This window comes from Natrix helvetica (genome assembly GCF_964273705.1).
Source record: "Natrix helvetica genome assembly, chromosome: 5".
NCBI lineage: Eukaryota > Metazoa > Chordata > Lepidosauria > Squamata > Natricidae > Natrix > Natrix helvetica.
The window spans coordinates 145,388,877-145,415,640 of record NC_138551.1 but is presented as its reverse complement, the minus strand read 5'-3'; the positions used below and the strand labels follow the sequence as shown (position 1 = coordinate 145,415,640).

The window sequence follows — 26,764 nt, the reverse complement described above, 5'->3', positions numbered from 1 at the left end:
TCACCCCTGCCCTGTAGTCCTTCTCTTCATTAGACTAGACATATCCAGTCTCTCAATCTATTATCATATGGTTTAACCGCCAGCTCCCTGGTCATCTCTGTTGCTCTTCTCTGCACATTAAGGGAGTTGCCCTTAGCATTTGAGGCTGAGGGGTTTATATGTTGGGGTAATTGACAGTGGACCTCAACTGTTCTGACAGTCCTCTAAAGCGTGTTTTCAATTGAGAATCCCTGTTTGTTCTTTTAACAATAAAGGAAGACTTGCCAGACGAAGTTATGGGATGGACTAAGGTTAAATCCCAGTTATTGGTAGACAGCCAGCTCAGGGACTGTGGCATCCTACACTTTGGCAATTGTAAAAGACCATAGTTACCAACAGACCTCTTTAGTAGGATTTATTGAGATGAAAGGGGAGGGAGTTACAAGAATTCCAGTCATTCAACCATTTTCCATTTGGAAACATTTCCTCTGACTTCCACATACTATCTAAATGGAATTAATTAATGTCTTATTTCAAATAAAAGCAAATTTTACAACTCTTTAACTATCATTCTGGTCTTGTGCCTCATGTTTTTACATTTGTTCTGGCTGTAAGATGTTCCTTTGTGTTCAGGTCTGGCCTCAGAAGGATAATGTAGCACTTGGGGATGAAGATGCAGCCCAGCAGCCCAGCACTGGAGGCCAGGATGGAGAAGACCTGCACAGCCACCATGTATCTCCCTTTAGTGCTCAGGTAGGTGGGTACAAAAGTCACCCAGACACTGGAGAAGACCAGCATGCTGAAGGTGATCAGCTTGGCTTCATTGAAGGCCCCAGGCAGATTCCTGGCCAGGAAAGCCACCGTGAAGCAGATGGCAGCCAGGAAGCCCATGTAGCCGAGGGTGATGTAGAACATGACAACAGCCCCTTCGTTGCATTGCAGGATGATCTCTCCAGGCTGGGAGTGGAGGTCAGAGTCAGGGAATGGGGGAGAAACTCCCAGCCAGATGGAGCAGATGACAATTTGGACTGTAGAACAAGAGAGGATGATGGAGTTGGCCAAGCTCTTCCCCAACCATCTCTTCACTTGGTTTCCTGGTTTTGTGGCCAGGAAGGCCAGCACCACCATGATGGTTTTGGCCAAGAGAGAAGAAACAGCAACTGAGAAGATGATGCTGAAAACCGTTTGTCGGAGAAGGCAGGTGGCTTTCCTTGGTTGACCAATGAAGAGAGAAGGAGACAAGAAGCAAAGAAGGAGGGAGACCAGGAGGATGTAGGAGAGGTCCCGGTTGTTGGCTTTGACAATGGGAGTTTCTTGATATTTAATGAAGATGATTAAGACAAGGCCTGTGCTTAGGAACAAGACTAGAGCAAAAGAGATCAGGGTGATGGTCAGATCTTCTTCATAAGACAGGAATGTTATAACTTTGGGGATACATCTGACTCGTTTGTCATTTGGATATTTATCATCTGGACACTTGGTGCATTTTTCTGTATCTGAAAAACCAAAAAAGGTTAAAGGCAATTAAAGCAATATTCCTTTAATATTCTATCCTTTTAACTTTCAAGAAAGATCTAATTGGGACAATAACTGATAACAGGATCAATAACTGATAGCAGGATTTTCCAAGATGCGTTTCTTAACGATTTCACAGACATTTTCCCAAAATATGTTTCTTAATGATTTCACAAAAAATGATAGGAAGAATATCATTTTCTAAATAATATGAGGCTAAGTCTATGAAATTGGAGGAAGTCTTGGGATGTTAATTATTTCTTATGTAGAGTGCAGAATCCTCATAGCAACCTACATTGTTAGAGATCAAATATTTAATCAGATAATTTTTCTAGGTAAACACCCTGCTCAGACCTCATTTGGAAATTTATCATCCAGAAACTTGGTGCATATTTCAGAAGATGTTTATGTTTATGGTGGTTTCTGATCTTGATAGAAATTGTTGGGCTGATATATATCTTTCTGCAACAATTTTGGGGGACAACATAATGTAAGTCTGCTCCAAATGAGGAATAAAAATGGACCTAAGGCAGTGCTTCTCAATTATTTTCTGTCATGCCCCCCCTAGGAAGAAGAAAACATTTCGCGCCCCCCCCCCTCCGCCCGACCGCTTTCCTTTCGCTTTGGGGCTGCAGGTCAGTCATTTGGTTGGCTTCCGCTTCCCCTCGCCCGCCGCGGCCAGTTGCAGGGCGCGGATCCCGCTCGGAGAAGGCGGAGCGGCAGCTCCTCCCTCAGCCAGGAGCCAGCGGGGGCTGCTCGGACAGGCAACCTCGATGGAAAGGGAGCCTTCGTGCCCCCCTTTACGGAGCCAGGGGGGGCGCGCCCCACTATTTGAGAAGCACTGACCTAAGGCAATTCCTTAATTTACAAAGAACTGAGATGTTCCTTGAAAGGTACCGTATTTTCCAGAGTATAAGTTGCACCTTTACCCCCTAAAAGAGAGTGAAACTTTGGGTGCATCGTAATGACCGAATGTAGCACCGCCCATCCCCAGGTCCCCACCCTTTGGCCTCTGCCTCCCAGCAATTTACCTCCTTGCAGCAAATGGAGCTTCTGGAGAAAATGGGGCTTGTGGAGGCGGCAATAGGCTATGGCAGTCCCTGCAGTCTGAAACAGCTGATCATTGGGAGGCAGAAGCAGATATTTTTCTTTTAATCAGTCTAAACTGAAACAGGCTGTTTGCTTCACGGAGGTAAGTCAATAACTATAAATGCCTATAGAATGTCAAAATTATTAGACTTATTTTTTAAAGAGTGCTTTAAAGACTCTTTAAAGACAACTAAACAAAAGGAAGAAGCTTTTTAAAATAAATGCTTGATCTGAAGAGGCCCAATGCTATTGTATCTTCTTTTAAATAGCAGAGAAGAACTATACTTCCAGAAAGCCACATCAGTTTTAACAGCATCTGTACAAATATAGTCTGAAATGCACAGTGTATATCTTGTGTACTGTTTGCTGCAAGTAGGTAAATTGCTGGGAGTCAGTGGCTGATTTTTTTCTCCTTACTTTCCTTCCCAAAAGCTAGGTGCATCTTATACTTTGGAGCATCTTATACTCCGAAAAATACGGTAAATATCGAAGGATGCATCTGAACTTACAAGCAGAAGAATTATTTTCCCTGGCAATGGTAAAGCTTACCCAATTTGCCTTACCATCCTATCACTTCCTAGTCGCTCCTTCAAGTTATTTGGGGTTATTCCTGTTAGATAAGAAATTGTGCATTTGGAAAATAAACAAGAAAACAGCTAAGCTTCAAATTGCCTTTTAATATGTACTTTCACAAAGGGACGCAGTGGCTCAGTAGCTAAGATTCTGAGCTTGTCGATCAGAAGGGTCGGCAGTTCGGCGGTTTGAATCCCTAGCGCCGCGTAACGGAGTGAGCTCCTGTGACTTGTCCCAGCTTCTGCCAACCTAGCAGTTCGAAAGCACGTAAAAATGCAAGTAGAAGGACCACCTTTGGTGGGAAGGTCGCAGTGCCCTGTGCATCTTTGGGGTTTAGTCATTCCGGCCACATGACCATGGAGACGTCTTCGGACAACGCTGGCTCTTCGGTTTTGAAACGGAGATGAAATGGGGCGGTCCCTAGAGTTCGGAACGACTAGCACATATGTGTGAGGGGAACCTTTACCTTTTAAGCACTTTCATCGAAATGCTCTGGATAAATCCATATCTACAAGGCTTGGCTTTCCTCCAGTGTTACCCACCTTCCTGAGTGGAGAAGGTCCCCTCCGGACAAGGGACACAGTCGTAGCAGCAAACTGGCTCTCCTTCTCGAGCCCTCTTGACAGAACCAGGATGACATTTTTCCATGCATTTGGATTGTGGCAGAGGCTAAGGAGAAAAACAAGGAATGCCAAAGAAAATGTGTTAGGATTCTCCATCTATGGAGGTAGACATGAACATTAGCCAAGCAGTCTCTAGGCTTCACCTGGGTGAATGTCAGGACTGCAGCCATATTTCTCTTGGATCTTTGACCTGCCACACTTTCTATTATTCTACTATGCCTTTTCTATTGTGGGAAAATGGGAGGGGGGGTTGTACTGAGTTAGATGCTATGTAGCCATAACAACATTCTTTCTAGAAAGCCAAGGTCATCCTTTGTCTCTGGACCTCTGCACCCAACCTCCTCACTGTCCGACTCTGCTGACAGCTCCACTGGCCGCCGGTGGGGGTGACAACATGTTGGATATTACAGCATCTGAAGGATACTTCCGTAATACTACTGAGATCTCCCAGGCAATCTAAGAAAACCATCGTCCTCCACATTCAAGTCTCAGTGAAGGCCATCCACCATGGTGACTAGGCTTAGCCCATTTTTAATGGCCTCTAAGACTTTGGGCAACATTGTAGGGGGGGGGAGGAGATGCCAGTATTTTTTTCTCACCTTGTTGAGCAACGTTAGCTGTGAAAGAGCATCTTGGTTGACCACAATTCTCCGTCTTTCGAAATCTGACAACCGCTGTTCAGTGAAATACTTTTTGTGGAGAATCACCCAGCCCCACAGGTTCAGATCGGCTGTTACATCCCCATTTTGGTCCAAGTAGATTTGAAAGGGGGAATGGTTGCAAAACACATTCTTCGCCACAAAGGGATGTATCTAAAACGGAAACATCCAGAACTTTTCAATGCAGAAACGAGGCAGAAAAGAGATTAAAAATGGTATTCTAACTTTCAGTTTTGATGATGAAGTAGGGAGTTGTTATAGATAGGAGGAGCCCTTATTTTTATCGAGGTAAAAAGTTAAGATTATGATCTCATTACGTAATTTACCGCGTCGAAAAAGTTTAAATCTCTGCTTATTTTTTGTTTCTTTCTCTTTTCCTCACTCAGTTCCATTTCACTTCTTCCCTTTTCCTTGTCCCCCATTGTCTTTACTGCTTATTTGTGTTTCATATTGATAAAAGAGTTATAAAATCACAAATTAAATTAAAAAAAATTAAATTGAATTGAAAAATTAAATAAAATTAAATAAAATTAAATAAAATTAAATAAAATTAAATAAAATTAAATAAAATTAAATAATAAAATAAAATTAAATAAAATTAAATAAAATTAAAAAATAAAATAATAAAATAATAAAATAATAAAATAATTAATAAAATAATAAAATAATAAAATAATAAAATAATAAAATAATAAAATAATAAAATAATAAAATAATAAAATAATAAAATAATAAAATAATAAAATAATAAAATAATAAAATAATAAAATAATAAAATAATAAAATAATAAAATAATAAAATAATAAAATAATAAAATAATAAAATAATAAAATAATAAAATAATAAAATAATAAAATAATAAAATAATAAAATAATAAAATAATAAAATAATAAAATAATAAAATAATAAAATAATAAAATAATAAAATAATAAAATAATAAAATAAAATGATAAAATAAAATAAAATAAAATAAAATAATTAAATTAAATTTAAAAATTAAATTAAATTAATTAAATTAAATTAAATTAAATTAAATTAATTAAATTAAATTAAATTAATTAAATTAAATTAAATTAAATTAAATTAAATTAAATTAAATTAAATTAAATTAAATTAAATTAAATTAAATTAAATTAAATTAAATTAAATTAATTAAATTAAATTAAATTAAATTAAATTAAATTAAATTAAATTAATTACAGTACATTACAATGCATTACATTACATTACATTAAGACAAATATACCCAAAAGAATATCAGGAAGTGTACATTCTGGTTTGAGGAGAAACCTGGATCCGCTTTAGGGAAGGTCGATGAAGAGATCAAAGGAGCTGCTCTTAGCCTTGAGGAAATCAAACATGGAAACGTTCACGTAAAGGTAAAGGTTCCCCTCGCACATACGTGCTAGTCGTTCTGACTCTAGGGGGCGGTGCTCATCCCTGTTTCAAAGCCGAAGAGCCAGCGCTGTGCGAAGATGTCTCCGTGGTCATGTGCCCTGCATGACTCAACACCGAAGGCGCACGGAGCTCTGTTCCCTTCCCACCAAAGGAGAAATGGAGAAATGCATTCAGTCACAAGAGTGGAGATTCTGGCTGAATGAGAGATAAAGTGTCACCAAAGGAGAGCTGTTTTAGAGCTGAGCCAGTGATTGAAAGCTCAGTCTTCCCTTCACTCAGGGACTTAATGCAAAGACCAAGCAGCCATCAGTCAGAAAAAGTGGGAATTTTGACAGAGAGGAGGAATTGTGCCAGATAGTCTCAGGGGCTCCTTTAAATTTATGATTTGGATGGGAATTTACTTAAAAATGCCACAAACCCCTTTTAAAATTAGCAGCCTTTCATATCCGGGGTGTTCGCTCAGGGACGCATGCGTGTGCTTTATGAATGCTGCGCGCGCATGAACAGTGCAACAAAAATTGCTCTGCGCATGCACAGAAAGCAAAACGAGAGAACCAGTTCAGGGGCGTGGCAGGCCTGAGTAGCTGCCAGTTCCAGTTACTACTGGTTCGGCTGAACCGGTCCGAATCGATAAGGACCCACCTCTGTTCATATCCAAATATATCTGCCATGTTGCCCATTCTTTGAAATAGTATCCGATGAATGATTAAACCGGCCAAACATCTCGCCCTTTCACACCATAAAAAGTTCATCTCTATCTCCTTTGCCTACTTTCTAAAAAGTCACTGAGTGGGATGGGTCCCCGTCAGTGTCGCTTACCTGCCACGGCTGCAGCCTTGGAGCCCCCGACCTCGCCTCGCCCTCCTTCCTTCTCCTCCTTGATCTGGAGGAATAGGCAGCGTTCATGGCGTGGGCCAGAGTCTTCATGAAACTTGAATAATGTTCAGAATTGAAGATCCGTCTTCTGTTCCTTTTCTCCTGGGTCTCCAACGGCGCTTTCTGGGTGCATCTTCTCCGGCCTTTGACAGAGAAGGCGTGCTTTGAAAGAGCACAGCGGAAATAATGATCTTGAAACTTTTCTTCCACAAAGAAATAGGGATCAAACGTGTCGTCTTTTGGCTTTTTTCTCCCCTGATAACAAAATCTCCAAATACTGTGGATGTATTTCAAAAGTCTGTGGCTTCTCACGTCCAAATAGCCCAAGACGGTCATTATCCAGACTTTCCCTTCAATGGGTCCTGGCAAATGCATAAATGTTAAATGGAAAGGAAGGATTGTCTCCAGAGGGGAAACGTTTTCTATGAACTGAACAAAGACGTTGACTTGTCTCCACTTGGAGAGGCCATCCCTGAGGGTTGCCGCATGGCCATTTGTTGAGAATCGTGATAGAGCAACGCAAATCCCACTCCTGACCAGCATAGGGGTGAAAGTCCTCATGAAAGCTTCTCCTTTCTCCGTGTCTGAAGCAAAGAGGCCAATCAAGGTCCATCTGAAATGGAGGAGCAGTTGGACAATCGCTGGGTACTGGATCCCTTCTTTGGGAATCATCTGATGGAAAAAGGGGAACTGACTTCTGTCACTCATAGCTTCTGAAGCAGTTTCAATCCTGATCTAAAAAAACAAGGGAGAATGCTTTTTTAAAATTGGGGTGGAGATCAAGCCCAAACTATTAGCTCTTAATAAATCCAACTTGGAACTTGTGAATATAATATAATATAATATAATATAATATAATATAATATAATATAATATAATATAATATAATATAATCATCATCATCATCATCATCATCATCATCATCATCATCATCATCATCATCCCTCTGAGGAGCTATACCTTGTCTTGGTTGAGGGGCTTGCACGCTCTAGTGATCCTAAGGGCTATGCCGAACAGATGCAACCATATCAGACAGGTCTTAGGTGAAGGGCCAGACAAAATTTGGACCAACGACGTGTAATTCTGAGCCACAAATTTTTCACTACAGCAGGATTAACAGGAATCGAAGAGAAAGCTGAAATGGTCTGAGTATGCGAACAAAGAAGAGTAACATTAAGAATGATTTGCAGACTCAAAAGCAAAGGGAGGAAGAAAGGGAGGAAGAGGCTGCTGAAATGGATGATGATAAAGAACAAGGAAGCCATGAAGAACAAGCACCCACAGATAGTGCTCAATTAGCTGAGAAAATAAAGCATCAAATGGAAGATGCTGAAAGAACACGTTTGCCAAAGCTGAACCAAGTGAACCGGAAAGAATTGAGAAATGTACTAAAAAAGATCAATGAGGCTGCGCAAACCATTCAAACCACTACATTAGCTGAAACAAACCAGCTGATGTATGCAGCAGCCTTCACAACCACCAATCAATTGGGTTTGAAAATACAAAGGAACCAAAGAGGCAAGAAGGGGAAGCCTAAGTGGAAAATTCGGTTGGAATTGAAGATCAAAAAATTTCGTGAAGACTTGAGCAACTTGAAGAACCTAAGGCAAGGTCAGCTAAAGAACAAGCAGGTCAAAAGCAGCCTGGAAGCAAGATACGATTTGGAGAATAAGGAGATTGTGGTAGTAATTGAAGAGCTGAAGCAGAGGGTTGTTGCCATTGCTGAAAAGATTAAATGGTATGAAAATCGAGTAACTCAGTTCAAGGAAAACTCACAGTTCAGAGCAAATCAGCACCAGTTTTATAAGAGCTTAGAAAGTGGAGATGGAGTAACAACAAATGAAAAGCCTGATAAAGAGAAAGTTCTGAAATTCTGGAAGAATTTGTGGGTAAACAACAAGAAGCACAACAGAAATGCAAGGATGCTGCAAAAATTCAAGAGGAACAAAGGACCAACTGCTGATTGACAAGCTAATCCTAAAGAATTCAAAGAAAAGACGAACCAAGCTGTTCATGGCTTGGATAGACTATAAGAAAGCGTTTGATTCAGTTCCCCACAGCTGGATCAAGAAATGCCTGAAAACCTTTGGCATCAGCAGCAACATACAAAAATTCATGGAAACTTCAATGAACCTCTGGAAAACGAAGCTTATGGCTAATGGAGAAGAACTGGGTGAAGTTGAAATTAAACCAGGCATTTTCCAGGGTGATTCCCTTTCACCCCTACATTTTATACTCTCAATGCTACCACTGACAACCATTTTGAAGAAGGTGAACTGTGGATATGAACTTGCAAAGAAAGGACTGAAAATTTCACACTTGGTGTACATGGATGCTTTGAAGCTGTTTGGTAAAAGAAAAGCTGAACTGAATTTATTAATTGAAAGCACAAAAGAATTTAGCCAAGACTTTGGTATGCAGTTTGGAATTGACAAATGTGTAACAATGGCAACCAAGGCAGGCAAGGTCCTAGAAGATGATGGAATACATCTTTAGAATGAAGAAATGATAAAGGCAGTAAAACCAGAAGAAGGCTACAAGTACTTGGGGATTTTAAAGGCCTCTGACTTAATGCATAATAAAGTCAAGGAATTAACCTCAGCCAAGTACATTCGATGAATTCGCAAGATATTAAAGTCCAAACTGAGTGGAGGAAACATCATAAAAGCCATAAATACCTGGGCTATACGGGTGATTCGATACTCTGCAGGAATAATTGACTGGACCCAGATGGAGTTGGACAATTTGGACAGAAAAACAAGGAAGCTAATGACAATGAATCATGCTTTGCACCCTAAAAGTGATGTTGACCGATTGTCTCTACCAAGAGCAGAGTATGGTCAAGGACTCCTACAAGTAAAGCAGACTGTGGAAGAAGAAAGACACAGCTTGAATGATTACATCCAGAAAAGTGAAGAACCAATGATTTAGGAAGTAAATAAAGAAGGCCTTTTGAAGACAACTAAGTTAAAAGCTGAATATAAGAAAAAAGTAATTGAGAAGCGAGCTGAAAATTGGAAAAGCAAAACTATGCATGGCCAATACTTGAAAAGTATTGAGGGCAAAGCTGACCAAAAACTAAATTGGAACTGGTTAAGATCAGGAGTACTGAAAAAAGAAACAGAAGGCTTTATTTTGGCAGCTCAAGAGCAAGCCTTAGCCACAAACTGCATGAAGGCAAAAATTCAACATGTTACCACCAACAGCAAATGTCGCCTCTGTTATGAGAAAGATGAGACAGTCGACCACTTGATCAGTGGGTGCAGCAAAATTTCACAAACTGACTACCTACAATGCCATGACCGCGTTGCTAAGATCATTCATTGGAAATTGTGCCAAAAGTTTGGATCTGAGTACAGCAAAAACCACTGGGAACATCAGATTGAGAAGGTTTTAGAGAAAGAGAAAGTCAAGATCTTGTGGGACTTCAGAATCCAGACTGACAGGCACTTGGCCTACAACACAACTGAGATAACAATAGTTGAAAAGAAAAAAGTTTGGTTCATTGACATTGCAACATCTGGTGATGCGCGAATTGAAGATAAGCAGCAAGAAAAAAATCACAAAGTACCAGGACTTGCAAATTGAAGTTGAGCGACTGTGGAAAAAGAAATCGACTGTTGTCCCAATTGTAATTGGAGCCCTTGGAGCAATGCCTAAAGGGCTACCTCGCTATTTGGAAATTCTAAATTTATTGGACTTGAACATTCTGATTTTGCAAAAAACCGCCCTACTTGGAACAGCTTATATCCTCCGACGTTACCTTAACCGTTCCTAGGTCCTTGGTTAGGACTCGAGCTGTTGAGCTACCAACCAGCCCCAAAGGCTGTGAATCTCACCAAAGATTAACCAATAATGATGATGATGATGATGATGATGATGAGGAGGAGGAGGAGGAGGAGGAGGAGGAGGAGGAGGAGGAGGAGAAGGAGAAGGAGAAGGAGAAGGAGAAGGAGAAGGAGAAGGAGAAGGAGAAGGAGAAGGAGAAGAAGAAGAAGAAGAAGAAGAAGAAGAAGAAGAAGAAGAAGAAGAAGAAGAAGAAGAAGAAGAAGATCATGATACTTGGTTGATATTTAGGACGCTGGCAGCAAACTGTATCAACCATGTGTACCAGTCTGCATGTATGGGGGAACCTTTACCGTACCTTATTGTTCTTTCAAGCCTTTTATGATCAATTTGTACATGAACATAATGGGTTAAAATATTGAGGACATGTTCACTAATACGGTGAAAATATTAGTGAATTCAGTGGAGAAGACATGATTGGACTTATTGCTCACTCACCACCACCTCGCTCAATTGACCAGATAGAGAAAAACTCACACAAACCTGTGGAACTTTGTAGGTGCTTAGTAACGTTGACATCTGGATTGACATGTCCCTGCCAGCTCCATCGAGAAGAGCCAGAAGGTTGTCCTTCCTTCCACAACTATAGTTGGGGACGTTGGCTTCTCCAGTGGAGAGCATGTCCAGCAAGGCATCTGAAGTGTGTAAAGTGCTCAAAGAGTTGTCATGGAGGTTGTAGCCAAGTGTGAGATTGTGCAGGAATTGGGAATTCTTGTTAACCGCTTGAGTGATGAAAATGAAGAGTAAGATACTTGTAAAACCTAAGGAATCCTTGCTATAAAAAATAATAGTTCATGTTATTATCATCAATATGCTAAAGGTAAAGGTTTCCCTCATGCATACGTGCTACTCATTCCCGACTCTAGGGGGTGGTGCTCATCTCCGTTTCAAAGCTGAAGAGCCAGCGCTATCCAGAGACGTCTCTGTGGTCATGTGGCCGGCATGACAGCGCATAGAATGCTATTACCTTCCTACCAAAGGTGGTCTCTATTTTTCTACTTGCATTTTTTACATGTGTTCAAACTGCTGGGTTGGCAGAAGCTGGGACAAGTAATGAGAGCTCACTCTGTTATGCAGACAAGGGATTCAAACTGCTGAACCTCCAACCTTTTTGATCGACAAGCTCAGCACCTTAGCCACTGAGCCACTGCGTCCCATTGTCATCAATAGGAAAAACAAAATACTTTTTAGCAAATTCAGTCCTCTTCATCTTCACAAGCCTACTGAGTCTTCAGCCAACATTGACCCCAAACCAATGATCAATTATGCAAATATGGAAATGGGCTCAGCTGAGGCCATTTTCAATCACCACTTGAAACAAAGATCAGAATTCAAGTGACGAACTCGGGATTGAACTGGGAGAGGAAGCTAAAAATGGACTTCGTTTAGGGTTTTTTCAGCTCCATCTTTGGATTTGATTCCCTTCCACAAAATCAGGCAAAAGGGAGAAACCAAGGAAGTCAAAATCATTCAGGAAATTAAACAGGCCCTGCACTATAGAAGGAAGTGAAAGAAGAAAAGGAGAGGGTTAGAAGTGTAAATGAAGGAAGTGCAAATCCGTTACCCTGAATGACTTACGATGCAGACTGAATAGTAGGAAGGCTGTCGAAAGGAAACCTGACATCCGATGCTACTCTCTCCGTTGTGATTATACCAATGAGATAATCTCCTGGCCTGTAGTAGCTCCATGGCTTATTCCCATCCTGGTGTTCCACACTCAGCGGGCACTTCATTCTCATCTTCCCAGAGACCGACTGACACATCAGGAGCATGAGAAGCAGAAGCAGAAGGTCCATAATTCACAGGGATGAATCAATCTCCTTCCTGTTTCTGAAAATGAAAAACACGACGAGTTGGAAGACATCAAAGCCCCCTCACAAGATGGGAATGGCAGTGACTGTCCCGATTCAGAGACAAACTGAGCTTCGCCTGGAAAGGAAAAGGACCTACATCAGCCTAGCTCATGCTTATCTGAAAACCTGTGCCACGCAGTGCATGACTGGAGACATTCATCCTTTTCTGATACAAATTCACTTGCGTGTTGCTTCAGTCTGATGTTTACTTCAAAGGCAGCATGGATAAGCAGCAGAAGAGTCTCCAAAATTGGTATTGTGATAATTATAGAGGGTGTCATTTGTCCTCTGGGGCTTCTGAAACTCTTGCAGGGCTCCATGTGCAGAAAAGTAGCTACAGAAAATCATCCTAGTTACAAATGACCCCTGGGAACTGTGCTCCATAGTGGTGTGGTGCTTCTTGTTTGGACGTATCCAGAAAGGGATGGAGGGTGAAGATAGTTCAATAACAAGGGAAGTGACTTCAAAATGGTCTCCTCTCTCCAGAGACTGTTGGAAAAGATTGCCCAGAGTTATGGAGTTTGGTGCTACTCTAGGTTGATGACACTTCACTCTAGCGATGCCTGGTTTTTTGACATCCAGAGAGCAATCACTACCCTTAAACCTTGCCTGATGTTAAGATTAAGATTGGTTGGTTGTTTTCTGTTATATCAGAGTTGTCAAACTCAAGGCCCGGGGGTGCTTAGATCTGGCCCACGGGGCTGCCATGGATGTTGTGGGTTGCTGGTGGCAGCTGATTCAGACAGTGAGGAGGTTGGGGAGGTACATGGGCCAGTCCGGGGGGCTGAAAAGCTACATTATCCTTCTCAGGCCAGACCTGAACCGAAATGAGTAGCTTGCAACCAATAGAAAAGTGATCAACATTGGTAACCTTGGTCAATGGTGGTCAGCATTGGTTAACATAAGTCAACTATGATCAACCTTGGTCAACATTGCTCAACAGATGTCAACAGAGTTCAACAGAGATCACTGTTGATTCATGGTGGTGAACATTGGTCAACCATGAACAATAGAAGTCAACAACTCTCAACAATGGTCAACAGTGATCAACTAAGGTTAATGATGGCCAACAATAGTCAACAGTGGTCAGCCAAGGTCAACTGTGGTCCAGATTGGTCAACAGTGGTCACCATTAGTCAATTTTGATCAACACTGATCAATGTTGGTTAACAGTAATGAACATTTGTCAATTGTGGCCAATATTGTCAAGGTGGTCAATATTGATCAACTGTGGTCAACATTGGTCAACATAGATCAGCCATAGTCCACCAAATTCAACAGTGGTCAATAGAGGTCAACTTTGTTCAATTTTGTTCATCATTGATCAACCATTGTTAACATTGGACAACATATATCAACCTTAGCCAACTGTGGTCAAACAAAGTCAATATACATCAACACTGATCAACAGTGGTAAACCATGATCAATAGTGGTCAACCAATGTTAATGGTAGTCCATGGTGGTCAACATTGATCAACAGTAGTTATCATTAGTCAACAGTGGTCAATGGTACTTAACTGTTGTCAACAGTGGTCAACCAAGGTGATCAGTGGTCACCCCTGGTCAAACGTGGTCAATTGTGGACAACCAAAGTCAACAACAGTCAACCAAGATCAACTGAGGACAACACAAATCAAACTGGGTCAATATAAATGAAAAATCAAGAATAGCAAATGTAGGTCAATAAAGGTCAACATACATCAAAAAGAACATCAGTGGTAAAGAGTGGTCAACCTTGAATGGCTTGGCAATTATTCCATGACTACACTCCCCTCAGGCTGTGAACCAGCCCAGTGAGACCAGCCCTTTGGAAAATCCCACCTGTCCGGGGAGGTGTATTTTCTGGTAGCGAGGAGTGGCTTTCTCTCCTGAGGCTGCCAGGTGATCTTTAGAGAGACACCTCTTCTCCTGCAGTGTTTAATTTGGCCTCTGGCAAGCTTTTCATTTCCAATTTTATTCCAATATTTAACATTGCTAACAGTGGCAGCCATACCTTAGCTTAGATTTTTCAATCTTTTATGCCAATTGAAGCTGCCATGATGGTGGAGCAAACAGGAATTAAGGTTCTTAAGGCCTTTGATGGGCACCAAATTTAGATTAAATTGGTTGGGTGAGGTTTATCTTTCTTTAAATTTATTGTGATGGTTAGTATTAAAGTGAGGTGGAAGGGCTGGATTTTGCTTTCACTGCTAGTTTTGGAACTGAGACGTTTATTTATTAAAATGTTTTATGTTTACCTAGATTTCATTAGAGCACCTTTTCCATAGCTGTGTTGTAGTCGGCCGGTGGCCAGTGGAGCTGGCAGTAGAATCGGAGAGTGAGGATGTTGGGGAGAAACATGGGGCAGTCCTGGGGGCTGAAGAAAGCTCAGACAAGGGCCGTGCATCAGAGGCAGACAGGGCTTAGACAGCAGTGAGGCAGAAGAACATCTGGAGCCTGTTCCCAGTGTGCGCATACGCAGAATTGCCAGAAGACAAGAACAATTAAGAAAGCAGGGTCCACTTGGGGGTAGAGCCACACCTTGGAGGTGATTGGCCCCTCAAGTAGGAAACAAAAGAGGAACGAACAAGGAGTGGGCTTTTGCAGGAAACAATTCATCCATTCGCTCCGGAAAGTTCTGTTTGTGACTATAAGAGACTCTGTGCCAAGTGTGGCCTTGCCCTGCATTTGGAAACTAGTTATCTGGCAGCTCTCCGAGCGAGATAAGGTTCGTGTGGATAAACATTCCTCTGAAAGACTGTTTGCCAAGCCTTGCTGACTGTGAATGAAAGGAATTCACAGTCGTGTGAAGAAAAGAGGTTTTGCAGGGACCAAGACTTTGCTTCTTGCTTTCTAAGGAAGCCCAGCTCAGAACAAGTTGCTCCTGTCCTGTGAAATGGGATTTTCTATGAGACCCACCATTCTCTCTCCATCCCCCTCCTGGTTATTTTGCAACCGGTTCTTCCCCCAACACATTGGGCTAGCATGAGCCTGGAGTCCGGGAGACGTGGGCAGAGAAAACCTGGGGAAGGAGTCACACTACATCTTGACCAGAATGGACTGCCTTTGGCTGCACCATGTGAGATTGGATGTATGGCAAACTCCTTCAACCCTTCCAACATGACAACATCTAGGAGAAGAGGCGACTCACTCCTGCATTCCCAGTTTTTTCTTTCCGTAGAAACGGAGAAGATTCATTCTCTGCACAGAAACAGACATCGGTTTGTCAACGACCACAACCTCCCCTGCGGTCTGTGAAAACCCTTCCTGAGAGAAGCAATAAACAGTTGTGCTTTCTCAAACTTTGGTCTCCCTTTGCGCACTTGAATGACAGTCCAACAAGTTATTTACCAATAATTTATTAAAAACAATAAAAAACATCAAAGAACACAACAAGAAAACTGAAAAAACCAACAACAACAAGAAAAAACAAACAAAAAAACAGGAACAACTGGAACTAAGAAAACCATGGTGGAGTTGTGCGTGGCCCTCTGGAAGTTGAGCGAGGGGGCCTTTCCAGGGACGGCTGGATGTCATGGAGGCAGAGATGAGGAGGGAAAGGAGAGGGGAGGGGAGAGGGAGGGAAAGGAGGGGAGAGGAGGAAGGGAAAATGGGGGGACGAAGGAAAAGAAGAGGAGGTGGAGGAAGTGGAGGGAGAGGGAGGTGGAGGAGAGGGGGGAGGGGAGGGGGGAGGGAGGAGGATGGGGGAAGGGAGGGGAGGGGGGAGGGAGGAGGAGGGGGGAAGGGAGGGGAGGGGGGAGGGAGGAGGAGGGGGAAGGGGAGGGAGGAGGAGGGGGAAGGGAGGGGGAAGGGGGAGGGGGAGGAAGATTAGGGAGAGAGGAGAAGGGAGGAGGAGAAGGGAGGAGGGAAAGGAGGGAGGAGGAGGGAAAGGAGGGGGAGGAATAGGTGGTGAGGAGTAGGGAGCAGGGAAAGCAGAAGAAGAGGGAGAAGGAAAAAGAGGAAGTGATGAAGAAGAAGAGGATGTGATGAGGATGATAAGGAAGATGATGATGAGGTGGTGGTAAAGGAGAGAGGAAGAGGCGAATGAGAAAGAAAAGAGGAGAATGGAGGAGGAGGAGGAGGAAGGAGAAGAAGAAGAATGAGGACCAGTAGGAAGGAGGAGAAGGTGAGGCATGGAGGAGGGGAAAGAAAGGAGGGAGGGAAGGAGGAGGAGAAAGGAGAAGAAGAATAAGGAGGAGGAAGGAAGAGGAGAAGAATGAGGAGGAGGAGAAAGGAGGAGGAGGAGGAGGAGGAAGGAGAAGAAGGAGCTGAGGGAATGAGAAAGAAAAAAAGAAGAATGAGGAAGAGAATGAAAGAGAAGGAGGAGGGGGAGCAGGAGGGAGAAGAAACAGGAGGGAGAAAAAGAAGGAGGACTAGGAGGAAAGTGAAGGAGAAGAAAAATGAGGGGGAGGAAGAAGGAGGAGGAAGGAGGAGGAGGAAAGAGGAGAAGAAGAATGAGGAGGAGGAGGAAGGAGAAGAAGAATGGTGAGGAAGGGGAAGAGAAGGGGATGAGGAAAGAAGGGGAAGAGGGAAGGGGAAAAAGAGGGTAAGGAGAGGAGGGGGAGAGGAAAGGAGGGGGGAGGAAAGGGGGAGGAGGGAAAGGGGGAGGGATGGGGAAAGGGGAGGGGAAGGGGGAGGGGAGTGGGGATGGAGAGGGGGAGGAGGGAGAGGGAGGGGGAGAGGAAAGGGAGGGAGAGGGGAGGGGATGGGAAGGAAGGGGGAGGAGGCGGAAGGGGGAGGAGGCGGAAGGGGGAGGAGGCGGAAGGGGGAGGGAAGGAAGAGGGGGAGGGAGGGAAATGGGAGGGGATGGGAAGGAAGGGGGAGGAGGAGGGGGAGGGGAGGAAGAGGGGGAGGGGAGGAAGTGGGGGAGGGGAGGAGGAGGCTACCCGAAGCTCCCGGCAGATGTTTCCTAGGGAGCTTCTCCAAGTCCTCCTCCTGGTCCTCTCCTTTCCCGCGTGATGTCCCTCACCAAGGTGGTCTGGTGAGGGACTCTCTTGCCGTGGAAGAAGCAGAAGGGGAGAATTAATAGACGGTCTTCAAATGTGGCCTCCCCAGTCTAATATCCAGCTATTCCCCCCTCCTCCCTCCTGCCTAAGGGCTCCTCACCTCCTCAGCCGGTCCCTGAAGGTCTTATTCAGGAAGGCCACCTCCCCGCTCAACTTCCGGTTTTCCTGGCGAAGTGTTTCCACTTCGGCCTTGAGGGCCACGCGTTCCTCCACCATCGTCTCAAAAAGGATGGCATTCCTGTAAATTATGAAGAGAAAGACAGAAATTAGTTCTATCTAGATGATAGATAGATGGATAGATGGATGGATGGATGGATGGATGGATGGATGGATGGATGGATGGGTCAGTGGGTGGATTCTTCTCTAAATTTCTTACCTGTCCAGTTGTTCCTGGAGTTTTTTATTGAGAATGAGGAGCTCCCGTTTCTCCCCAGCTTGCTCCAGAACTCTGCAGAGGAGGCTGCGATATTCGTCTTGTTCGAACTTGACTTTTTCCTCCAGCTCCATAATTCTGTAAAAGAGGAAGACAAGAGCGAAATTAGCCCCCTCCGGTTTTCCCTCGAACCATCCTACCTGTTTAAAATTAAAACTAGCTAAAAAATCCCCGGCACTCCCTTTCCCTTCCTTGCTAGGAGATTTAGTTTCGTCTTTTTGCCCAAGTCAGGGCTGCAGCCAGAGAATATCTCACCTCCTCTCCTTTTTTTCTAGCTCCCTGCAGAGTTCTGGGGTGTTCCTCGCAAGCTGGGGATCCTTTTTGTGGAGCTCCTCATTCCTCCTTGTTCTGCTGCTGCAAAGACAAAGACCAGAGAGAAATTAGCCCCTTGATTTTCTCAATTGAAGCATCAAACGTTTTCTTCAGTTAAAAAATACTTTAAAATACCTTTATGTCTCTCTTTCTGTGTGTGTGTAAAGGTTCGGTGTTGCTATTCCTACCAGAACAATCAGAAATCTCTCCTTACTGGGAACAGGGTTTTAACCATTGGGAAAAGCCACCCGCTCCCGGCAGAATGAAATATTTTAGGAGATATTAAAAAGGCAGAATATTGTATTTCCCCTAGAAGAGAAATAGAAGCCTTAAGGGAGGTTCCCTGTCCCCAGTAGATATTTGGTGCCCCTTAAGAGAGACTGGGCCGTCCTATCTGCGAGGCAAAAGACCTCCAGCTGCAGGGTGGTGGGATTAAGACAGGACCCTCCAGGGCATCCTAGGATCATCTAACAGCAGAGCTCCCTCAATTGCAAAATCTCCTAAGGCCATTGCATCCTCCCAGGGGTAGGTTTCAAATTTTTTTACTACGGGTTCCGTGGGTGTGGCTAGGTGGGGGGAGCATGTGACTGGGTGGGTGTGGCCAACCTGACATCACACACGCACACTCAGTCACATGACCCTCCACCTAGCCACGCCCACCGAAACGATGGTGAAATATTTTGGGACAGAGGGAAGAGGGAGGGGGGGATGAGAGGGGGAAAACTCCCCAAAATAATCCACCGGAGGATTTAGGGGGTGGAAAAGCCACAAGTTTCCTTGAAGGAATTGAAGCATTCAACTTTGCATCCCGGAGGCCATGCCTGTGTTTATAAATCAGGCGGGTGAGTGGAGGGGGGGGGGGAGAACAACGGGAAGGAAAGGGTGGGAGATAGGAAATACGCAGATGGAGGCGCTGGACTGTGCAAGCAGGGTGGGAAGGAGGGAGGAAAGTACACCTGATCCTGGCTGGGGACAAGGGACGGGGAGGAACCGGCTGCAACCCCCCAAATCACCCCCAGGCATGGCAGGGGCCGTGGGAAATCGCAGAGGGCGGATTGCATGCGAGCGTTTGTGTTCTGTGGCCCAAAGGATAAAAGAAAGATGATTCTGGATTGTATCAACAGATTTCATACTTGCTTCCTTGTACTTCTTGACAAATAATGAATGAATGAATGAATGAATGAATGAATGAATGAATGAATGAATGAATGAATGAATGAATGAAATCTAACCAAATGAAATTCAATGGTGAAGAAAACAAGGTTCTACATTTAAGCAAGAGAAACAAAATGCACAGGTACAGTATAGGTGGTTTCCTAACAGTTAGAATGTAGACTTACCTGATGTCCTTCCCTTTAACGCTTCTCAGCGGTTCCTCCCCGGGTGTTTCAAAAGTCTGGAAAAGTCAAAAAATAAAAGTAAAAAAAAAAATGCAGGTGTGAATATACTTATATATTCACCCTCCACTATCTCCACCCTCATACTGAGCTTCTGCAAGTCCTACTATGACCTGCTCAGTAATGGACACTCAAAACCTTCCCCAGAAGATCTAGATTACTTACCTGGGGGGGAGGGCAGGGGGTGTTGGACCGCTGAGGAGGACACCCTGGCTCTATGGGGGGCAAGTGGCCCCCACATGATGTCTTCGGCTGGAAAACAAAGGAGGATGATAAGGACATTTGGGCTGAGCCCAGGGAAATCCCTCCTGCCCAGTTAACCTCCCCAAGGAGCCTCTTTACCTTCATGGCTCATCTCCTATCTAGTCTTGTAGCTACAGGTTACCTACCTCAGGGTGTCCCCTTGGCCCAAGGGAAGGGTGCATCTCTGGAACCACTGGAAAAAAGACAGACTTCTTTAGAAACACAAACTTATGGACCACCATCTTCCCTGTCAAATATTAGGTGCCAGCTGATACTTCTGGCACCTAAACTCTTCACCATTGCTACTAACACTAAGGAGATAGTAAATCTATTGTTTTTAATTGTCTCCTACCTCTGTTATTGGGCCTGAGCTGCCTCCTCCATCTTCTCAGGTAGTTACCTGCCATCTTCAGAAGCTAATGGCAGGTAAATGATCCAGGACAGCCCAGTCAAGGTTTATGACATGTGCTGTGATGTCATAACCTTTGATCCAGCTGGGGGGGGGGAGGATGCCCGGGGTTCCCCTTCCAGCAACTGTGGACCTTTCCATATGGAGGGTCACAAATGCTGAAAGAGGGACCCCGAGAGGTCTCAGGCAAAGTCTGTGGAATAAAAAGGGGAAATGGGGGAAAGCCCCCCCCCAAGGCTCCCAGGAGAACTGAGCCCCCAGAATGTTCCTCAAAGTGCTAAATGACTTGGGGAGGGGGGAAGAGGGGGGGTGTTGGAAGAAGGAGGGAGGGGGGAAGAAAAGGAGGGAAGGAGGGAGAGAAGGAGGGAGGGGAGAAAACAAATGGGAGGAAGGGAATGTTTAACTGGCTTCCTATCCAAGAACTATGAAGGTTGCAGGAGTTTGTTGCAGGCCCTAGAGAGGACCTTTCTCCAAGGTTGAAGGGATCAAGTGGGTCACTCTACTCCCTCTCAATCCACCATCTCTCCTCCCTCTGTTTTCCATCCTGGATACCCTCAAGCCCACTCCTCTCCTCAAACAGACCACCTTCACTTAATTTCCTTTGAGATTTCCTTTGGGAAGTGGGAGATTGGAGGCAGACGGGGCAGCTGGGAAGGGGAGATGCTGTCTGGTCCATCATTTATGGAAAGATCGGATTGCAACGTCTTCTTGGTGCAGAAGTTTCCCAGCCAACTTTCCCAGCCAGCCTCTCACAATGCAAGTCAATGGGAGAAGCCGGACTCACTTAATGACAGTGGCTAAGCTATGCCCTCAGAGCTTGAAGCATTGTTGGAGACCCCACAGTCCCGCTGTTGCTCCCCTCTGGGAGGGGGTTTCCAAGGATTTCCAGCAGGACCCCCGGATTCTGTAAGGGCTTTATTCCCGATGCCCCCCGTCTGGCAAACTCAGGATTTCTTTTTTCTCCCCACGTACATCTATACATCCGAACTAGACTGGGTTGTTTCTTTGGGTCCTATAATATAGGTGTCTGTGTGGGTATAAACATAACATTTATTTATTTATTCATTTAGTCACTTTTGTGTAGTGTATATTGGAGGTGGCAACCCTTTGAGAGCTCTCTATGCAACCAAATTTCATTTGAATGTATGCTGATTAGTGTACATTTCAAGTGACAATAAAGTTATCCTATTCTATCCCAAATTCTATTCTATTCAATTCAATTCTATTCCATTCCATTCGATTCTATTCTATCCAATCCAATCCAATCCAATCCTATCCTACATTCTATTCTATTCTATTCTATTCTATTCTATTCTATCCTATCCTATTCTGTCCTGTCCTATCCTATCCTACTCTACTCTATTCTATTCTATTCTATCCTATCCTACATTCTATTCTATTCTGTTCTATTCTATTCTAGTCTATTCTATCCTATCATTTTCTATCCTATCCTATCCTATCCTAAATTCTATTCTATTCTATCCAACATTCTATTCTATTCTTTTCTTTTCTATTCTATCCTATCATTTTCTATCCTATCCTATCCTACATTCTATTCTATTCTATCCTATCCTAAATTCTATTCTATTCTATTCTATTCTATCCTATCCTAAATTCTATTCTATTCTATTCTATTCTATCCAATCCTATCCTATCCTATCCTAAATTCTATTCTATCCTATCCTATCCTATCCTAAATTCTATTCTATTCTATTCTATCCTATCCTATCCTAAATTCTATTCTATTCTATTCTATCCTATCCTACCTAAATTCTATTCCATTCTATTCTATCCTATCCTACATTCTATTCTATTCTATACTATCATTTTCTATCCTATCCTATCCTATCCTATCCTAAATTCTATTCTATTCTATTCTATTCTATTCTATTAATTCTATCCTATCCTATCCTTTCCTAAGCTATGCTATGCTATCCTACTCTATTCTATCCTTTTCTATCCTATGCTATCCTTTTTTCCTATCCTACATTCTATTCTATTCTATTCTATTCTATTCTATTCTATTCTATTCTACTCTATTCTATTCTGTTCTAAATTCTATTCTATTCTATTCTCTCTTTGAGAACCTCAAGATGGATGCAAACGTAGTCATGGCAACGGGGTTTATTTTTCATTAGCTGAGAGTTTTTGCTGCTCCTCCCAGCGGCTTCTTCGGTCTGATCCACTTGGGCAGGGGGATCCTAGGCAGGCAGGGAGTCGTTGGAATGTACCAACTCAGGACATTCTTAGGGGCCTTTCTGTGTTAACGACCATGATCTTCCTGAGGGAGAAGCCCAGAAAATGGGGGTCCGGTTGTGTCTGAGGCCTCCTCCTCTGGAATAGGATAGAATAGGATGGAATAGAATGGAATGGGATAGGATAGAATGGGATATTATAGGATAGGATAGAAGAGAGAAGAGAGAAGAGAAGAGAATAGAGCTGGAAGGGACCCTGGAGGTCTTCTAGTCCAGCCCCCTGCTCAAGCAGAGGAACCTACATCATCTCAGACAAGTGGCTGTCTGGTCTCTTCTTCAAAACCTCCAGTGAAGGAGAGCCACAACCTCTGGAGGCGACTTCTGTTCACTGGTTGGAGGTTTCTCCTTCGTTCCAGGGTGCTTCTCTCTTTCTTTAGTTTCCATCCGTTGTTCCTTGTTTTGCCCTCTGGTGCTTTGGAGGATAATTTGTCCCCTTCTTCTTTGTGGCAGCCTCTCAAAGACTGGAATGATGCTATCATGTCAGCCCCAATTCTTCTATTCTTTGCACTAGCCAGACCCAAATCCTGCAGCCGTTCTTCCTATGCTTTAGTCTCCAGGCCTTTGAGCATCTTAGTTGCTCTTCCCTGAACTTTTTCCACGGTCCCAACATCTAATGGGGGCCAAAATTGGTTGCAGGATTCCAGGATTCTATTGAGGGAAGGAGCCTCCCCTTTGGCACAAATGGACCCCTTCGCTCCTCTCTCCAGCCATCGATCCTCCTTGTCCAAAATGTGGGTCTCCTGTCCCCTCGGAGCCCCCATCACGGCCAACGCAGGGATCTCTTTCCTTTGGGGCTCCTTTCCCACTCGATCCGATGATGGCCAGGAAAGATCGGATGTTCCTCAGGAGCCCCAGGAAGGGATCCCAGAGAAAAGGGGGCAAGGAGCACCCCAGAGCATCTCCAGGGCAATTATGGAGGAGGAGAGCAGGAGAGACTCTGCTTCTCTCATCCTGCAGCTGGTGGGAAACTGGGAATGTCTGAACGTCATCTTTGAATCCAAAGATGGTTTTCCAATTTCCCCGTCTCTGTGGCTCACTTTTCTCACTGCTCTTACGAGGTCAGGGAAAGGTTGGGTGGGAGTCCTCATTACACCGTCAGATGAATTTAAAAAGGACAAATTGTCTAATTTCCCTTTTCTAACTTTACTAAATTTCTATTTTTAATGTTTTCCCAAATTCTGCTTTTTTATTAGGAAAGAAACAGGGAGACGTCACCTGACCATGCTTTGCAACCTCCCCCACTGGCTTCCCCGTTGACTTTGCTTGTTGGATGCCCCTGAGAAGATGGCATTTGCTCACCACGTAACCCTGGGATGCTGCAACTATTGTCAGTGTGAGCCAGTTGCCAAGTGCCTGGATTGGGATCACGTGAGTGCAGGGAGACTGTCATGGCCTGCTTCTGAGTTGCCCTTTTCAGCCTTGTCATAACTTCCCACCGTTGCTAAATGAATGGGCATAAGTCAAGGACTGTCTGTATTGCAGATATTCAGAGAATCACAGAATGTAAGCCGTGAAAGGCCCCTTCACGATCATCTAGTCCAACCCTCTCCCCCGTGCAGGAATGCAAAGCCACAAATGCACTTTTCACATAGACGGATCTCTCATTCTTGCATTTTAATGGGATTTTCTTTATTTTTATCAGGGATGAGATTGACAAGAATCATTCCGAGCCAAATCTGATGTCCTTGCAAGGAAGTGGACGTGACCTGGGAGGAGACTCACATCCAGCTCCATTGGGACCTCAAAGGCAGGAGGAACAGCAGCCACGCGGGCAAGAGGAGAATCCATTTCAGTGCTGGATGGATGGGAAAAGGAAGAGGAGATCCCTCACTTCCCATCAAAGGATCCCCTCATGTGGAAACCACCTCAAGGAATGGAGTGTGGAGCTCTACTAGAGTCTTCGGTTGAATGGGTTGAAGAGATGCTTCCAGCCATTTCTGCACATTTCAATGAGACGTTTCCATCCCTTTTTCTTGGAGAAGACTTCTGGATGCATCCAGCCAACCAGATGGAACATCCAGGACCTTCCTTTTGAAGGATGACCAGGGATGCCAGAAGCCATCCTGCCAGGCAGCCTCTCTCGGGCTTCACAGAGAAGCCATCCCTGGACATTTTGCCTGGATTTTGTGGGCTCCTTGGCTTTGAGGTTCTCCACAGAAGCTTCCAGCCATTTCTTCTCCGGTTTATACGGCAGCATTGGAGGTTTCATGACTTCAAGAGGTTCTCTCTTGTCTTCTGGTTTTGTAATGTTTTTCGTTGTGCTTCTTTTGGACTCTGTTTTATTAGGTGGTACCAGCTGGTCTCTGTACATCAATCACCCGCAGGTCACTCTACTTGAAGCCCCCGGCAGATGTTTCAATCGATGTTCAGATTGTTCAGGAACTTTTCCCTTCTTTAAGTCCTCCTCCTGGTCCTTAACCGGCTGATGTCCCTCACCATGGTGGTCTGGTGAGGGATTCTCTTGCCCTGGAAGAATCAGAAGGGGAGATTTAATAGCAGGTCTTCAAATATGGCGTCCCCAATCTAATTGTCTGCTTTTCCTCCCTCCTCCCTCCTCCTAAGGGCTTCTCACCTCCTCAGCCTGTCCCTGAAAGTCTTGATGATGTTGGCCTTCTCCTCACTCAACTTCCGGGTTTCCTGCCGAAGTTTCTCCACTTCAGCCTTGAGGGCCACATGTTCCTCCATCATGGTCTCAAAGGTGTTGGCATTCCTGTAAATTATGAAGAGAAAGACAGAAATTAGTTCTATCTAGATGATAGATAGATAGATGGATGGATGGATGGATGGATGGATGGATGGATGGATGGATGGATAGATGGGTCAGTGGGTGGATAGATGGATGGATGGATGGATGGATGGATGGATGGGTCAGTGGGTGGATTCTTCTCTAAATTTCTTACCTGTCCAGTTGTTCCTGGAGTTTTTTGTTGAGAATGAGGATCTCCCCAGCTTGCTCCAGAACTCTGCAGAGGAGGCTGCGATATTCTTCCCTGTCAAATTTAACCGTCTCCTCCAACTCCATAATTCTGAAACAGAGGAAGACAAGAGCGAAATTAGCCCCCTCCGGTTTTCCCTCGAACTATCCTACCTGTTTAAAATTAAAACTACCTAAAAATACCCGGCACTTCCTTTCCCTTCCTTGCTATGTGATTTAGTTTTACCCTTTGCCCAAGTCAGGGCTGCTGCCAGAGAATGTCTCCCCTCCTCTCCTTCTTTTCTAGCTCCCTGCAGAGCTCTGCATTGGTATTGACAAGTTGGGAGTTTTCTTTCAGGAATTCCTCATTCTTCCCTGTTGTGTTGCTGGGATCTTTGCAGGTGGATCGCTGAGGGAGACGCCCTTTCTGGATTGGGGGCAACTGTCTGCCACGGGAAACATGGCGCTGAAAAGCAATTGAGATCATAAGGAAATCGCTGTAAGAATGTAGAGTTATGTGACATACTTCCCCTTCACGCTCCTCAGCGGTTCCCCCCCTGGTGTATTGAAAGTCTGGAAAAGTTTTATAAAAAGCAGGTGTGAATATACTTAGATATATTCTCACTCACCCTCCACTATCTCCACCCTCATACTGAGCTTCTGCAAGTCCTATTATGACCTGCTCAGTAATGGACACTCAAAACCTTCCCCAGAAGATCTAGATTGCTTACCTGGGGGGGGAGGACAGGGGGTGTTGGACCGCTGAGGAGGACACCCTGGCTCTATGGGGGGCAAGTGGCCCCCACATGATGTCTTTGGCTGGAAAACAAAGGAGGATGATAAGGACATTTGGGCTGAGCACAGGGAAATCCCTCCTGCCCAGTTAACCCCCCCAAAGAGCCTCTTTACCTTCATGGCTCATCTCCTATCTAGTCTTGTAGCTACAGGTTACCTACCTCAGGGTGTCCCCTTGGCCCAAGGGAAGGGTGCATCTCTGGAACCACTGGAAAAAAAACAGACTTCTTTAGAAACACAAACTTATGGACCACCATCTTCCCTGTCAAATATTAGGTGCCAGCTGATACTTCTGGCACCTAAAGTCTTTCCAATTGTTGCTAACGCTAAGGAGATAATAATTGGGTTGGGTTTAATTGTCTCCTACCTCTGTTGTTGGGCCTGAGCTGCCTCTGCATTCTCCCAAGAAAATTACCTGCCATCTTTAAAACGCAATGGCAGGTAAATGAGCCAGGACAGCCCAGTCAAGGTTTATGAGATGTGCTGAGAAAGCTTCCTGCCATATTATAATAACTATTGGCACCTGGAAGATAAAGTACTAGCATGAATATTTGATTGGGAAAAAAAGAAGATAGGTTTTGGGGTGGGTGAGGACATTTCTGGGCT

General features: G+C 44.1%; 1 protein-coding gene across 1 annotated transcript; it reads right to left on the bottom strand.

Moving 5' to 3' along the window:
- Nucleotides 1–564: 564 nt before the first annotated feature.
- LOC309393769 (vomeronasal type-2 receptor 26-like) lies at nt 565–17,616 on the bottom strand (the record flags this gene model as incomplete). The annotated part of the gene is made up of 5 exons (XM_081956266.1): nt 565–1,475; nt 3,699–3,825; nt 4,379–4,591; nt 6,659–6,770; nt 17,501–17,616. The coding sequence occupies 5 exons, from the start codon at nt 17,614–17,616 to the stop codon at nt 565–567; spliced, it is 1,479 nt and encodes a 492-aa protein (XP_081812392.1).
- Nucleotides 17,617–26,764: the final 9,148 nt, after the last annotated feature.